Genomic DNA, 14,343 nt, shown 5'->3' on the forward strand with positions numbered 1-14,343 from the left:
AATTATTGAAATTTATATTAAGTCCCTCTGTACTTATGAGTTGTTTCGAAATCCGTAATCAATGAAAAAATTATTACGTCCTTGCATCATTATAAATTGTTTAAAATCAATTTCATGAGTTAAGGGTAGTAGTAATAAGGTATAAGAATCGAGGGACCTAATACCAATTTCAATGATTTAGGGGACTAGTACCAAAATATGAAAGAGCTAAGGGACTATTATAAAAAAAACTTATCTCATTTACCAATGACGTAAGCTCTAGTTTGTAAGGGGACATTGCATGTTTTTTTTTTTTTTTTTGAAATTGTAATGCTATATAATAAATTTTGAATTTTTGCTTCAAACTTTTGATAGCTGTGTATTTTTAAAATGATCGATGAATACAGTCAATTGTAGTTACCAAAAAAATCATTTGAAATATGATATTATTTTAAATAAATAAAATTAATTGCCAAATCATCTTCACTTTTCTACTTCCCAGCAATAATTTGCTATTGTAAACAAACATTGTATGTCACTTACATGCTGACATAAATACATTTTCTCACTTGCATAAAAAAGTGACTGTCACACTTTCAACTCATTTTCAATTTGCCAAACTCCCCCTAAGTGGACTATAATATATCACGACCACTCAGCAGTTACAGACCCATATGGGCTGGCTTTGTGCTAGTCCAGTCTCAGTTACATCACTCCTTTGGTTTTGCATTGGGCCAGTCCGAGAGAAAGAATTGAATGCAACTGGTAAAATGGGGTTGACTCTCCAATAAAATTTAGTGTAAATTTCTTTTTCCGAGAGAAAGAATGCAATGCAAATTCAAATTGTTCTGTTTCTTATATTAGTTAGGGAAGGGTTGGAGAATTTGGTTTCTATAGCTTATGTTTCAGTATTTCTTCAATGGACAACTTTTGCTTATATTTAACTCATCGGGTAAAGGAAGTTGTGTCAAAGTAGAATTTTTTAGAGAGTGTACTCAGTTGGATCTCAGTGTTTCTTGTTATATCTTCTCTTCTGTCTTAATTTCCTGGATAAATCTCTCCAGACTTTTGTGAAATAATTTCATCACACAAGAAGGATCAGTTAACATTAGTGTAGAGTGTAGACCTGAGCTTTTCAAACGAATAACTGCCATCTTAGAGCTTCACCTCTAGTTTCAGGGTACTATATAACTTATAATTTGGGAGTGGCCTGAAGGATTAATTTTTCCATTTCCCATGTCTGAGTTAAATGGTTGCTAGTGGATCTTATTGTAGTATTGTTGTTATATCATTCATATTTATAACGCATCTTTCACAAGTTTATAGCCTCAGTACATTAAGAATTGATTTTAAGGCTTAAAGCATATCTTGTTCGGAAGATTTATCATACTTTTATGATGGAACTCAAGTTTCTCAATGGCTTGCATTTAGTTTAGGAGCTTGCAGATTGTTTGTTTTTTTAAGAGTGTTTGTAAACCTTGTCAATTATAGAGCTTTAACTAATTGCAGGTGACCGTGTATCGATGCCTTGAAGGAGGACTTGTTGCTGTCCTGCAGGCTTATGTTGATGACGATGTATGTGAGTTACATAGTTTTTGTTGTTGGACAATTGTTTGGACTTTGTTGGAAATTATCAAACAATGTAATAGTTTGTACTGTGGTTAATGCTGCATGATGGCATTTTTATATGTGCTTTGATAGTTCAAACGTATTCATACATCCATGTAAGGAGGTGTAAAGTTCATGTTGCTACTTTTGACATGCATGAATGCTAACCTTAATCATCCACTTCTTAGATCTTGGAAGTTGGAACAGTTTAAACTTACTATGCAAATTGTTGTTCCTATTTTGTATGTATGTTTTCTGAAAGCCTTATTTTGTGGATATTAATGACCTATTGGTTACGAATGGACAATGTCAGTGAAAACAGTTTTATTTTAATCGTGGCAGACACCCATTGTTTGTTATCTATGTATCCACTGTTTTTGACCCATGTCACGATCAGAAGGTTGAAATCTTACTTCCAGTTACACACTACAGTTCAGTAATGTAGCTCGATTCACATTTATTTGTATGCCATGTTCATTTTGATACATGGATAATAAAGTTTATAAAAGATATGTCTTTTAGATGTCTTATATGTGGCATTGCATTTTGGCTGCGCTAGTAGGTTTTGCATTTAAATCCCAGTTTTCTGTGTTTAGAATTATAATACAACTCTTGAAATCATATATATTCATCTTTTTTTATGTTTTATCAATTTAGTTAACAATTTTGGAACGATAGGTTATAGGACGTAGCATATGGAACAACTTTCAGCATAGATAATTCTGAATATTTGTACAGAGTAAGTTTTTGTAGTGATTGTAACTATACCCATCGTGCAATGGGTTTTTTGTAATTCAGAAAGATGAGTCATTCTATACTGTGAGCTGGGCATGCAATATTGATGGCTCTCCATTCTTGGTGGCTGGTGGAAGCAATGGTATAATTCGTGTCATTAATTCTGGCAGTGAGAAGATACATAAGGTAACTTGCAATCTTTCTCATATCAAATTTCCAAATGCAAAATCCTAAAGGAGATAAATTCTTCTCTTTGCAGAGCTTTGTCGGTCATGGGGACTCAATAAATGAGATCAGGACACAAGCACTGAAACCTTCACTTGTAGTTTCTGCTAGCAAGGTAAAAGGAACCCATCTATTCCTAAGTCCTTTGTTGTATATCTGCCCATATCTCTGATCTATTGATTATATCTTTATAAGGATGAGTCCGTCCGGCTGTGGAATGTACACACAGGGATTTGTATTCTGATATTTGCAGGAGCAGGTGGACATCGCAATGAAGTGCTAAGCGTTGTAAGCATGATGAAAATTCCTTGTCTAGTATGTTTATTGTTGGAGATTCAGAAACTTTATAAATTTATTAATCATTTGAAAAGAATGTCATTCTTGTAGGATTTCCATCCCTCTGATATTTACCGCATTGCAAGTTGTGGTATGGATAATACTGTTAAGATTTGGTCTATGAAAGGTACATTATCTTTAAGTGGATCCTAAGATTTGAATAGGCTTAGATAGCTATATCATGATGTCAATGAACTTGTGCAGAATTTTGGACATATGTTGAGAAATCTTTTACATGGACTGATCTTCCATCAAAATTCCCCACAAAATACGTTCAGTTTCCTGTGAGAAGATCTTTATTTTTTCACATTATATATTTAAGAAATTAGTGAGACAATTTTGAAGTGGACTGAGATAATATTTAATCTGGTACTTCCTCAGGTTCTCATAGCTTCAGTTCACTCCAACTACGTAGATTGCAATAGATGGCTGGGCGATTTTGTCTTATCAAAGGTATATCACTGCTATTCTTCTTTTTCTGTTTTGTGAATCTCTGCAATGAAGAATGTTGATTTGCTTGTTCTTCAAAACATTGCAGAGTGTCGACAATGAAATTGTTTTGTGGGAACCAAAAACAAAGGAACAAAACCCTGGGGAGGTGACATTTCTTGAATTTCTTGGCTTATGGACACTACTTTTCTGTATATTTCAAGATTTTCACTTATATGTATTCACTTGAGCCAGTGGTTTCTCAAGTGCATTTCTATCTCATGCACATAAAAATTATAGAATACTATCAATTGCGAAGTATATTTCCATAGTAATTGCAATCAGTGTATGGCTGCATTATCTGTTTTCTTCATATGAAAGATATATTCCTTAACTATCTTTAACATGTTTGAATTATGAATTTTGCTCAGGGGTCTGTTGATATTCTTCAAAAATATCCCGCACCAGAATGTGATATCTGGTTCATCAAGTTCTCATGTGATTTCCATTACAATGCAATGGCTATAGGTAAAGACGTTTCCTATCTGCTTATTCTTTGCTTCTATGCATGTAATGGCTATTGAGCTCATGTTCTTAGATGTCTTTGATTTTTACTCAGCGTTTATGTATTCTTAATGACCTATATCCCTGCATCTCTTGTTGATGAGAACATATCCTAAACTAAGTGAAAAGGAAATAGGTTCTGTCATTTGATAACAAAATTGATCTCCAATGGATTTTGAGTCCACGGGTGAAATAAGAACCCGATTCTGTGAAGAATTTTGTACTTTTAAGTGATTCATCATGACTAATAGAAAAGAGGCAACTGTTCTTGATGAGGACATCACACAGCCTCCACTTCACACATATTTTCACCACCGCCGTTGTGTTGCCTCAGCTCAGATGTGGTTATGATCTTGAGAAGGCTTGGAGTCTAGCTAGTATTACTTTTATTTCTTTTTTATTGTATTTGCTCAATAATTTTAGTCCCACATCGGATATGGGAGTTAACTTGTAGTTGTTGAAGGCCTATTTAAAGAGGTCAATTCTATGAAATAAAAGCAATGATTATTTGAAGAAAATTTTGTTTCCATATGTGAAACTTTGGGTAACTGATTTGATCTCTAAGATTGAGTTAATGGTGGTGAAACTAAGATCCGGGTTGCGATCCGTGGTCATATCTTGTTAAAATTGTTAATTTTGCTATCTTTCCAAACCTTAGTTTTCTCCAATTCCTTGTTCTGCCCCAAATCTCTCAAATTCCCACCATAAATCCCTAAAAATTCTGTTGTCCCACATCATTTTTGGTATCAGAGCAAAAGTAGATCAACCGGATTCTTCTCAATCTCAAGTTCTTCCATCTCTTTCTTCATTTCACTTGTTCCATTTTTATTTTTAGTTTGTAAAAAAAACAATCCAGATCCGAAATTTCAGATCAAAGGGAAAATCAATCCTCCCTCTCGGATCCGATCTCCAACAACCACCTCTCATTCACTCTCAAAACTCATCACAACCATCCATTACAAAAAAAAAAAGAAAAAGAAAAAGGAAACCCTAAGTCTTCCCTCAAGCGCCGTCACCCTTTCCCCCTGCCTCTTCTCTTTTTTCACAGGCGTCGCCACCAACCTTAACAGCCACCGCTCCTCCCTTTCTCTGATCAGTCACCAGCATGCTAAGTTGCCGCCTCACAAGCCCTCCTCTTTCTTCTCCTCTGCAAGCCCCTAGACCCCTGCCCCTTCTCCACTGTCGGTGACGAGCTCGACCAACAATCTCCGCCTCATCGTCGACAACAGCCAGCCCCTCTCGCTAGTCCTTCAAGTTCAACACCATCGCGACAACCACCCCCCTCATCATCGACAACCAGCCCCTCTCGCTGGTCCTTCAGCACCGCCTTGACGACGGCCTCGCCCTCCTGTCTCCGTCCAATCGACGTCGACGATAGCCTGATCCCGTCGATTTCCTCATTGTCGACCCTCTGACTCCACCCGTTGCTGACGCTACCCACTCCGTTGTCGTTCTCCGACTCTAAGAGCAATAGCAACAACATCAAACAACAACATCAATCATCCTAAACTCGCAGCCTGCAGTACCACCAACAAGAGGTTTGTTAGTGAATCTTCATCAAGGCAACTCTAATATCATCACTTCTACGTCTTTCTAATTGATCTGGAGATTGCTGCAATCACTTTTAGACCGGTTCATCTTACATGCTATCAGAATTATTGGTTGTCCACTAAACTTGTGTGTTGTTCTGTTTTACCTTTATTGGTGCTAGATCTCGAATTTAAAGTAGAACTATTCCAAATCTAGTTTGGTTAATTATCTTGCTGCAATCTTACGGTTCAATATTATCAGCATGGATTTTGTTATCGATATAATTATCACAAGTTAAATAATTGATGTCATATTGGTAATAAACAGTGGGATAACCTATTGAACATTGCGAATTGATATCCTTGTTGATTTCTCATTTTTCCAATCGTATTCCACATTATCAGCTGGCATCATGTTAGGTGTTAGAATTGATTTTTGCATTTTGATAGATTGCATTTAAGCGAAAATTAGTTAGCAATTCACTGCATTGCTATTATTAAGATCCTCTAGATTGCGTTTAGAAACTAATCTGTTGCATGTGCACTCGTAGTGGAATACAATACTCCCAATTCTGAGATGGATCCCAACCTTGTAAGCCTCACAAAAGCCATAGAAGCCTTAACTGCACGATTTGACATTGTTGAACAAGATTTGAAAGAGACGAGGGAGCGTTTGGACCGAGTGACGGATAGGCCCCATGAACGTGATAAAGATGGCGGATTTCGAATCGGACATTATCCACATCAACCTCATGAATACATAGGTCCTCACGACAATCGTCTTGGAAATCACCCATCTAGGGACAATTCCTCTTTTGAACCAGATGAGATGCATCTGAAATACGTTAAACTAGAGGCACCCACTTTCGAAGGCCAGTTGGATCCTTAAGTTTTTATCGATTGGATGTCGGACATGGACTACTATTTCGGTTGGTATAAAATGTCTGATGAGAAACGAATTCGATTTGCCAAAATGAAGCTAGTGGGTCAGGCTAGACAATATTGGTCTAATGTTGAGAAGCTGATGACTCTTAGGAGGCAAGAGCCCATACAAACTTGGGATGAGATGAATTTGAAACTCCAAGAAAAATACTTTCATGTGTCGTACAAGCAATGCTTGCTCAATTAATGGCAACGCTTGACGCAAGGCAATCGGCCAGTATCGGAGTACATCACTAAATTTGATGAATTTCTGGTTAGGCGTGACGAGAATGAATCTGACACTGTAGTCTTGTCTAGATTTCGCTCAGGACTTAGGGAAGATCTTAGGCGTGAACTCTTTGTGCGAGACATCTCCACTCTAGAGCAAACCTATCAGCTTGTCCAAGATTTAGATCAATCACAAGGCTCTCCTTTCACTAGACGCACAGACTATGGGAATAACACCAATAAGGCATGTTAAGTCCCCACTTAGTCAACCCCAGTCTCAATCCCGAACTGGATCTAGTACCTCCACGCAGAAGCCAGATGATAAAGGCAAGGGAGTTTATAGCTAGTCATCTAGATCGGCTTAATCTACTCGATGTTTTAGGTGTCAAGGGTTTAGTCATATTGCTGCTCAGTGTCCGAGTAAAACAAGAATTTTAATTGTTGAGACCCGATCAGACAGTGATCAGGATGATTTAGAGGAGATTGTCCATAACCCTGATGAAGATGTTTGGGAGGATGAATCTACCGAGGCCGTCTTAGGATGTCTTTTGAGCATACACACACCCTCGATCAATAAAGTGGACGAAGTTTCTCGTCGACTTAGTGTTGTGAGATGCGCATTAGCTCAACCTAAGGATAGTGATGACTGGCGTAAAATTATAATTTTTCACACAACCACAAAGATCAATGACAAGAACTGTCGAGTCATAATTGACAGTGGGAGTTATGTCAACGTCATCGCCTCCAACATGGTGACTGTACTTAGATTGAAGCATGTTCCCCATCCTCAATCATACAAAGTATCTTGGGTGAATACTGCGTCCATTGAGGTTAAAGAGCGATGTCTTGTCCCGATCCACTTTGCTATTTATTCGGACAAGATTTGGTGTGATATTGTTACCATGGATATTGGCCACATCATTTTAGGTAGACCTTGGATATATGATCTAGATGTCACTATCTATGGATGATCAAACACATTCATTTGTCCATGATGGAAAGAGGGTCAAATTAGTTCCATTGCGACCCGCCCCCTCGCCCCACCTGCTCCTAAACGGACCGATTCCTCCAACACCCAAAGGGCACTAAATTTGATCAGCTCCAAGTCTCTGGACAAGGAGGTCGCTAAAGGGTCTACCGTTGTTGCTCTTGTTGCTAGGGAGATTACCGAGAACTCCCAAGAGTAAATTCCTTCTGCGGTAACTCTTAAAAGAATTTGCAAATGTTTTTCCAGAAGAACTCCCGAACGCTCTACCCCCGATGCGTGACATCCAACATGCTATAGATTTTGTTTCAGGATCTACTCTTCCCAACTTGCCTCATTACAGAATGAATCCAACTAAGCATGTCAAACTCAAGAGGCAGATTGAAGAACTATTGACTAAGGGGTTTATTAAAGAGAGTTTGAGTCTGTCCGTTGTGCCGGCATTACTAACCCCTAAGAAAGATGGTTCATGAAGAATGTGTGTTGATAGTCGAGCAATCAACAAAATCATTGTGAAATATCGGTTTCCTATTCCCAGACTGGATGATATGTTAGATATGATGTCTGGAACCATCATATTTTTCAAGATTGATTTGAAGAGTGGCTACCATCAAATTAAGATTCGTCCAGGGGATGAGTGGAAACATCTTTTAAGACAAAAGATGGTCTATACGAGTGGATGGTTATACCTTTTGGGTTGACAAATGCTCCCAGCACCTTCATGCGAGTTATAACCTAGGTACTACGACCTTTTATGGGTAATTTTTTGGTCGTATACTTTGATGATATCTTAATTTATAGTAAGTCGCTAGAGCAACATATTGACCATCTTAATCAAGTCTGTCTCATTTTGAGGAAAGAGAAGCTATTTGCAAATCCTAAGAAATGTGTTTTCATGGCTGATCAAGTTATATTTTTTGGATTTGTTGTGTCTTCTCAAGGAGCTTCTGCTGATCCTCAAAAGGTTCAGGCAATTGTAGAGTGGCCCGAGCTCCGAAGTATCCAAGATGTAAGAAGTTTTCATGGGCTCGCAACTTTCTACAAGCGATTTATCAATGAATTTAGTGCTATTATTGCCCCAATTACAGATTGCCTGAAAAAAGAGGAATTTCAATGGTTCGAAGAAGTTGACACGGGTTACAAAGAAATCAAACAGATGATGACTGATGCACCTGTTATGAGACTTCCTGATTTCTCTAAAGTATTTGAGGTCGCGTGTGACGCCTCGAACATTAGTATAGGTGGAGTATTGAGCCAGGAGAAGCACCTCATTGCCTATTTTAGTAAAAAGCTTAGTGGTGCTAAACCGAACTCCTCTACCTACGATAAGGAGTTTTATGCGGTTATACAATCATTGTGCCAGCCATTGGCGACATTATCTTTTTATCACAAGAATTTGTTATTTATTCGGACCATGAAGCCCTTCGGTGTCTTAACTCTCAGAAGAAACTCAATGCCAGGCGTGCTCAATGGGTTAAATTTCTACAAGACAACACTTATACCCTTAAACACATGGCTGGAGTTGAGAACAATGTGGCTGATGCACTCAGTCGCCGAGCTTATCTTCTAAACCAAATGAGTGCGGAGGTAGTAGGTTTCGAAAGAATCAAAGGGGAGTATGAATCATGTTACGATTTTGGAGAGATTTTTGTTTCTTTAAAAGGAGTGACTCCCGAGATAGATGGCTTTATGCTCCAAGATGGCTATTTATTTTGATTTTGCAAGTTATGCATTCTACGTACTTCTTTGAAAGATTATCTTGTTTGGGAATTGCATGCAGAGGGCTTTGCTGGTCATTTTGGTCGTGAAAAGATCATAAAGGCTGTGGAAACTTTGTTTACTGGCCAAGCCTTAAAAGAAATGTTGCGAAGTTAATAGGACAATGTCGCACTTGCCAATTAGCTAAACAACGTAAACAAAACACTAGCCTGTACACACCTCTCCTTGTTCCAGATCGTCCCTGGCAGGATGTGAGTATGAATTTCGTGTTAGGACTTTCTAAGACTATCAGAAAACATGACTCCATTTTTGTAGTTGTGGATTGCGTTTCAAAGATGTCCCACTTCTTGCCGTGCAACAAAACGTTTGATGCTTCCAAAATTGCTCGAATTTACTTTGATGGTGTGGTCAAATTGCATGGTTTGTCCAAAACCATTGTATCTGACAGGAATGTGAAGTTTATGAGTTATTTTTGGAAAACTCTATGGCACAAGATGGGGACTAAACTTCAGTATTCGTCTGTTTTTCATCCCCAAACTGATGGTCAAACCAAGGTAGTTAATAGGAGTCTAGGCAATCTTTTGCGTTGTTTGGTTGGTAAGAATTTAAGAAATTAGGATCTTCTGTTACCCACTGCAGAGTTTGCATACAATAGCTCAGTCAATAGATCAGTAGGTATGAGTCCATTTGAAGTTGTGCATGGTTATAAGCCTAGGAAGCCTATAGACCTTATTCCCATGTCACATCATCCTAGGGTGTCCGAGTTAGCAGTTGCATTTGCATCACACATTCATGACTTGTATCAAGAAATCAACAAGAAAATTCAAGAAATCAATGAACAATACAAGTCTCATGCTGATTTACATAGAAGAACGGTTTTCACCTAGAGCCGTCAAGAAATTATATGCTCGTAGTGTTGGACCTTTTAAGATCATCAAGAAAATTAACTCAAATGTCTATGTAATCGATTTACCTCCAGATTTCGAAATTAGTTCGACATTTAATATTGCAGATTTGATAGCTTATAAAGGTCCTCCTTTTAACCCTGAAAATCCACTTGTGGACCTTGATGAGTTTACCCCTGATCCTTTCCTTGAGGGACCCTCGTTGCCACCACTGCCTACTACTTTTGTCCCATTTACAGCTGAACAGTTTGATAGCATTCGGGATGACGAAATCATCTCCACCCGAAATGGTGGTTGTAGACGATATCTAGTGCGTTGGAAAGGTCGTCCTGAATCTGATGATACATGGATTACTCGTGAGGACCTGCAACGTCTGGCTCCGGATCTATTGGAGTATTATGAGGGCTAGTTAGCGCCTCACTCGAAAGGGTTGAGTTCTTCCCACCCCAGGGGAATTGATGAGGACATCGTACAGCCTCCACTTCGTACATATTTTCACCGCCGCCGTCGTCGTGTTGCCTCAGCATATGTGGTTTTGATCTTGAGAAGGCTTGGTGTCTAGCTAGTATTACTTTTATTTCCTCTTTATTGTATTTGCTCAATAATTTTAATCCCACATCGGATATGGGAGTGAACTTGTAGTTGTTGAAGGCCTATTTAAAGATGTCAATTCTATGAAATAAAGGCAATGATTATTTGAAGAAAATTTTGTTTCTATTTGTGAAACTTTGGGTAATTGATTTGATCTCTAAGATTGAGTCAATGGTGGTGAAGCCAAGATCCGGGTCACGATCCGTGGTCATATCTTGTTAAAATTGATAATTTTGCTATCTTTCCAAACCCTAGTTTTCCCCAATTCCTTGTTCTGCCCCAAATCTCTCAAATCCCCACCATAAATCCCTAAAAAATTCTGTTGTCCCGCATAAGTTCTAGGCTGGAAAATGTGGGCCTTTCAGGAATACAGTTATTGCAATTTAGTCATGTTTGATTGTTTTTTTCATTGCATTCCGTTCGGCAAAGTTGACCACAAGTCTCCTCAATCTAAAGTGCTTCAATAATTTCCCAACTTCACATGTTTAATATTTTATTAGCTCATAGCGGACGTGGCCATGGATTGAACTGATACTTCTTCTACGCTAATTTCAATTTATTTCACTAAGATATTAGTATTTTTCTTTTGTGCCATAATCTATTAGCTATGTCTATTTCATTTAGGAGTTAACTTCCCTTAATTTTGCTTTTCTTAGTTGTTGTTATCTGTTTCTGAGTTGTTTCCTCACAAAATTTGCTGACCAGACCAAGTACAGACATATGGCTTACTTAGATTTATCATTTGATGTGGAACTTGTTGTACAGGTAATCGGGAAGGGAAAATTTTTGTTTGGGAGCTCCAGTCAAGCCCTCCTGTTCTGATAGGACGGTCAGTTATGATTAAAATTCTTTGTTTTGCTTCCTGTTTAAACATCTAGAAATTCTCAATTTAATTTTGTATTTATTGATTTTCTCTGCTTCAGGCTATCTCATGTTCAATGCAAGTCTGCCATTAGACAGACTGCCATGTCCTTTGATGGAAGGTGCTAGAGCCAATGAAGATTATATTTACATTTGTACGACTAGAAGTAGAATCTTCAGGGACCAATTTACACTGTTTCAACTGAAAACATGTGTGTTTTGTTTTTCGCAGTACCATACTTAGCTGCTGTGAGGATGGTTCAATATGGCGGTGGGATGCAGTGCCATGAAGATTCTTGGTATCAGCATTTTGCTTTTTTCATATTTTAGGTGAGAGAACCTTTCTTATAGGTATTGGTGTAAACATAATTGTTATCTGTATCTGTCATTGCAGAATATTCGTGACAAAATGATCGATGGAACACAGCAGATAACAGTGATGATTTGAAAGTTCTTGCGATGCTTCATTAATAGTATATTTAAATGTTTGATGGTTAATATCATGATATATTTTTATGGATTAATCAAGATTTCTCTTGTTATTGCTTTAGTCTCCTATCACTGTGAAGCTGAGGAGTTTCTTTTAGATATGTATATTTTCACTCTTTCAACTTTGTCCAAGTAAGATTACTATTGTATCTTTTCCAACTATACTGTAGTCACATTGGCAAACAAATTACATTATAGAATACTAGAGGCCGTTTTGGTATTGCCTCTACTTACATGTTTAAGCAATCAATAATGGTGTTTAGTGAGACTTTCTTTGCATGCTTGTTGAAACTGCTATTACTTTTTAAGAGGATGTTTTTACAAGCAATTTGAGGATGCTTTTTAAAATAGCTTTTGCTCTTTGTAGTTTTCGTTTCATGTATGCCGTTAGCTTTTGATGATATTATCCTATTTGTTCTAAATTAGCTAGAGTCATGTCTATTTTGATCATTTTCACTTATACTGAGACTTAAGCAAGATTTAACAAACACCTTAACTTCTTTTTGAAGCAGCTTATGATTTGTGATTACCAAATGATTATTTTCAGCATCTTGTATAAGTTGCTTCTATAAGCTACTTATATAGGCAACCTACATAAACTCCAGCAATAACAAATATGCTCTAGGTTTCCTTGTGACGGTTTGAAGTTATTTGCATTTCTTTACATCACTGTTGCTTATTATTGTAACCAGTCATTTTATACCTTTTATACTGAATGTCCATTCCATCTCTTATCTTTTTTTACCCTAAATTTTCTTGAAAACTTCTTGAGAGCTCCTGTTTTGCCTTCAGACAAAAATTCAAATCAGATCTTTTGCACCTTTGTTGTGACATTTGAGCAATCTGATACTTGTGCTTACAGATGCAAAAGCATATGGATATTTATAGAGATATCTGACAGAATTAAATATCTATATCTCTGCGTTACGAAGGCAAATATGGATATTTTAGTCATTTTTTGGCAGACAAATATGGATATTTTTAAAAAAATGGTAGTTAGGTATATGGATGTTTGATATAAGTAAGATATTTGGATTTGTATCCAAATATCCCGATATATGTACAGATTAAAGAATTGAAATTATTTTGACCTTCAATTAGTGGATTTGGGACCAATTTTGGTGATTCATAGATTTAAGCAAGTTATTTGTATTAGTATAATATTTGCATTTGTATCCAAATATCCAGATATATGTACCAATCAAAGAAGTGAAGTTATTTTCACCTTCAATAAGTGGATATGAGACCAAATTTGGTGATTCATAGGTCTAACCTAAGTTTTTTTTATGTCAAAACACATCCATGGACTTCGCTTTGAACATTGCTTTATTGATTCACATATCTTTTATATTACATGATATGTATATTTATTAATCTTAATATCTTTTCCTTGTCTTTGTTTCACCTCCTTGTACTTTTTCCCCTCTTAATCCATACATGTATTCCATATTGATGGATATATGTTATGAATTTTTCTTACTAAGCCATGCCATGCATACCATAATGAATGCGGCTAACTAGTCGTACTTTTTTGCAGCCTGCCTTGCACCATCTGTTGGTGTCTGCCTTCATTTTTACTTGATGCTCGCCTCACGCTATTGATCTCTGTTGTGTACATGAAGAGATTGGACCGTGAGCTCAAAGCAGACAGAGGAGAATGCAAATACTCAGATGAATGGATCTATCCTGTATCTTCATGGTGTCTGTACGTTCAATCTGGTATCTGCACCGTGCATGATTGATGTAAAGATAGCTGATTCTTCCAACTTGACGAGGCTTTTACTAAAATGTTGCAATATTACTGTTGATGAAAAGTTGCATGTAGTTAGTGTTGGCAATGGGCTCACTGAAAGCTTGCCTAATATTTAAAACACTGCAGAAAGACTGATCATTGTTTTAGTTTATTAGTGGCAGTGATGGATTTTAGTTCACGTCTTAAAGGAGCATATTTAAGCTTCACAGGAAATACCAATTCTTCTTATCCTCAACAGGAAAAAAAAGCGAAGAAATGCTTGTATTATGATTCTTTGTCTATTACAAACTAACCCGACAGATGCACCCACACGCACTAGTAGGTGTAGTCTTCTAGGGGGGTGACTGGCTACTCAAATGTCATTGCAATATGACTCTCCGTCTATTACAAATTAACCCTTTCATGTATATATTTTCCATGATAGTAGGTATAGCCTTCTAGTTGGTTGACTTGGCTACTGAATGTGATTGTGAGTGCTAAGAATAT

The 14,343-nt window shown here is 37.3% G+C and overlaps 1 protein-coding gene across 1 annotated transcript; it reads left to right on the top strand.

Annotated features, from left to right (window-relative positions):
• Positions 1,483 to 14,035, top strand: LOC109821621 (polycomb group protein FIE2; the record flags this gene model as incomplete). Its single annotated transcript, XM_020387796.1, has 13 exons — positions 1,483 to 1,554; positions 2,386 to 2,508; positions 2,582 to 2,662; positions 2,743 to 2,835; positions 2,935 to 3,010; positions 3,088 to 3,167; positions 3,265 to 3,336; positions 3,422 to 3,481; positions 3,744 to 3,840; positions 11,520 to 11,583; positions 11,678 to 11,737; positions 11,848 to 11,945; positions 13,642 to 14,035. Coding segments are annotated over 12 exons (936 nt in total), but the record flags the coding sequence as incomplete, so codon positions are not given.

Source organism: Asparagus officinalis, chromosome 8, assembly GCF_001876935.1.
Source record: "Asparagus officinalis chromosome 8, Aspof.V1, whole genome shotgun sequence".
Taxonomy (NCBI): domain Eukaryota; kingdom Viridiplantae; phylum Streptophyta; class Magnoliopsida; order Asparagales; family Asparagaceae; genus Asparagus; species Asparagus officinalis.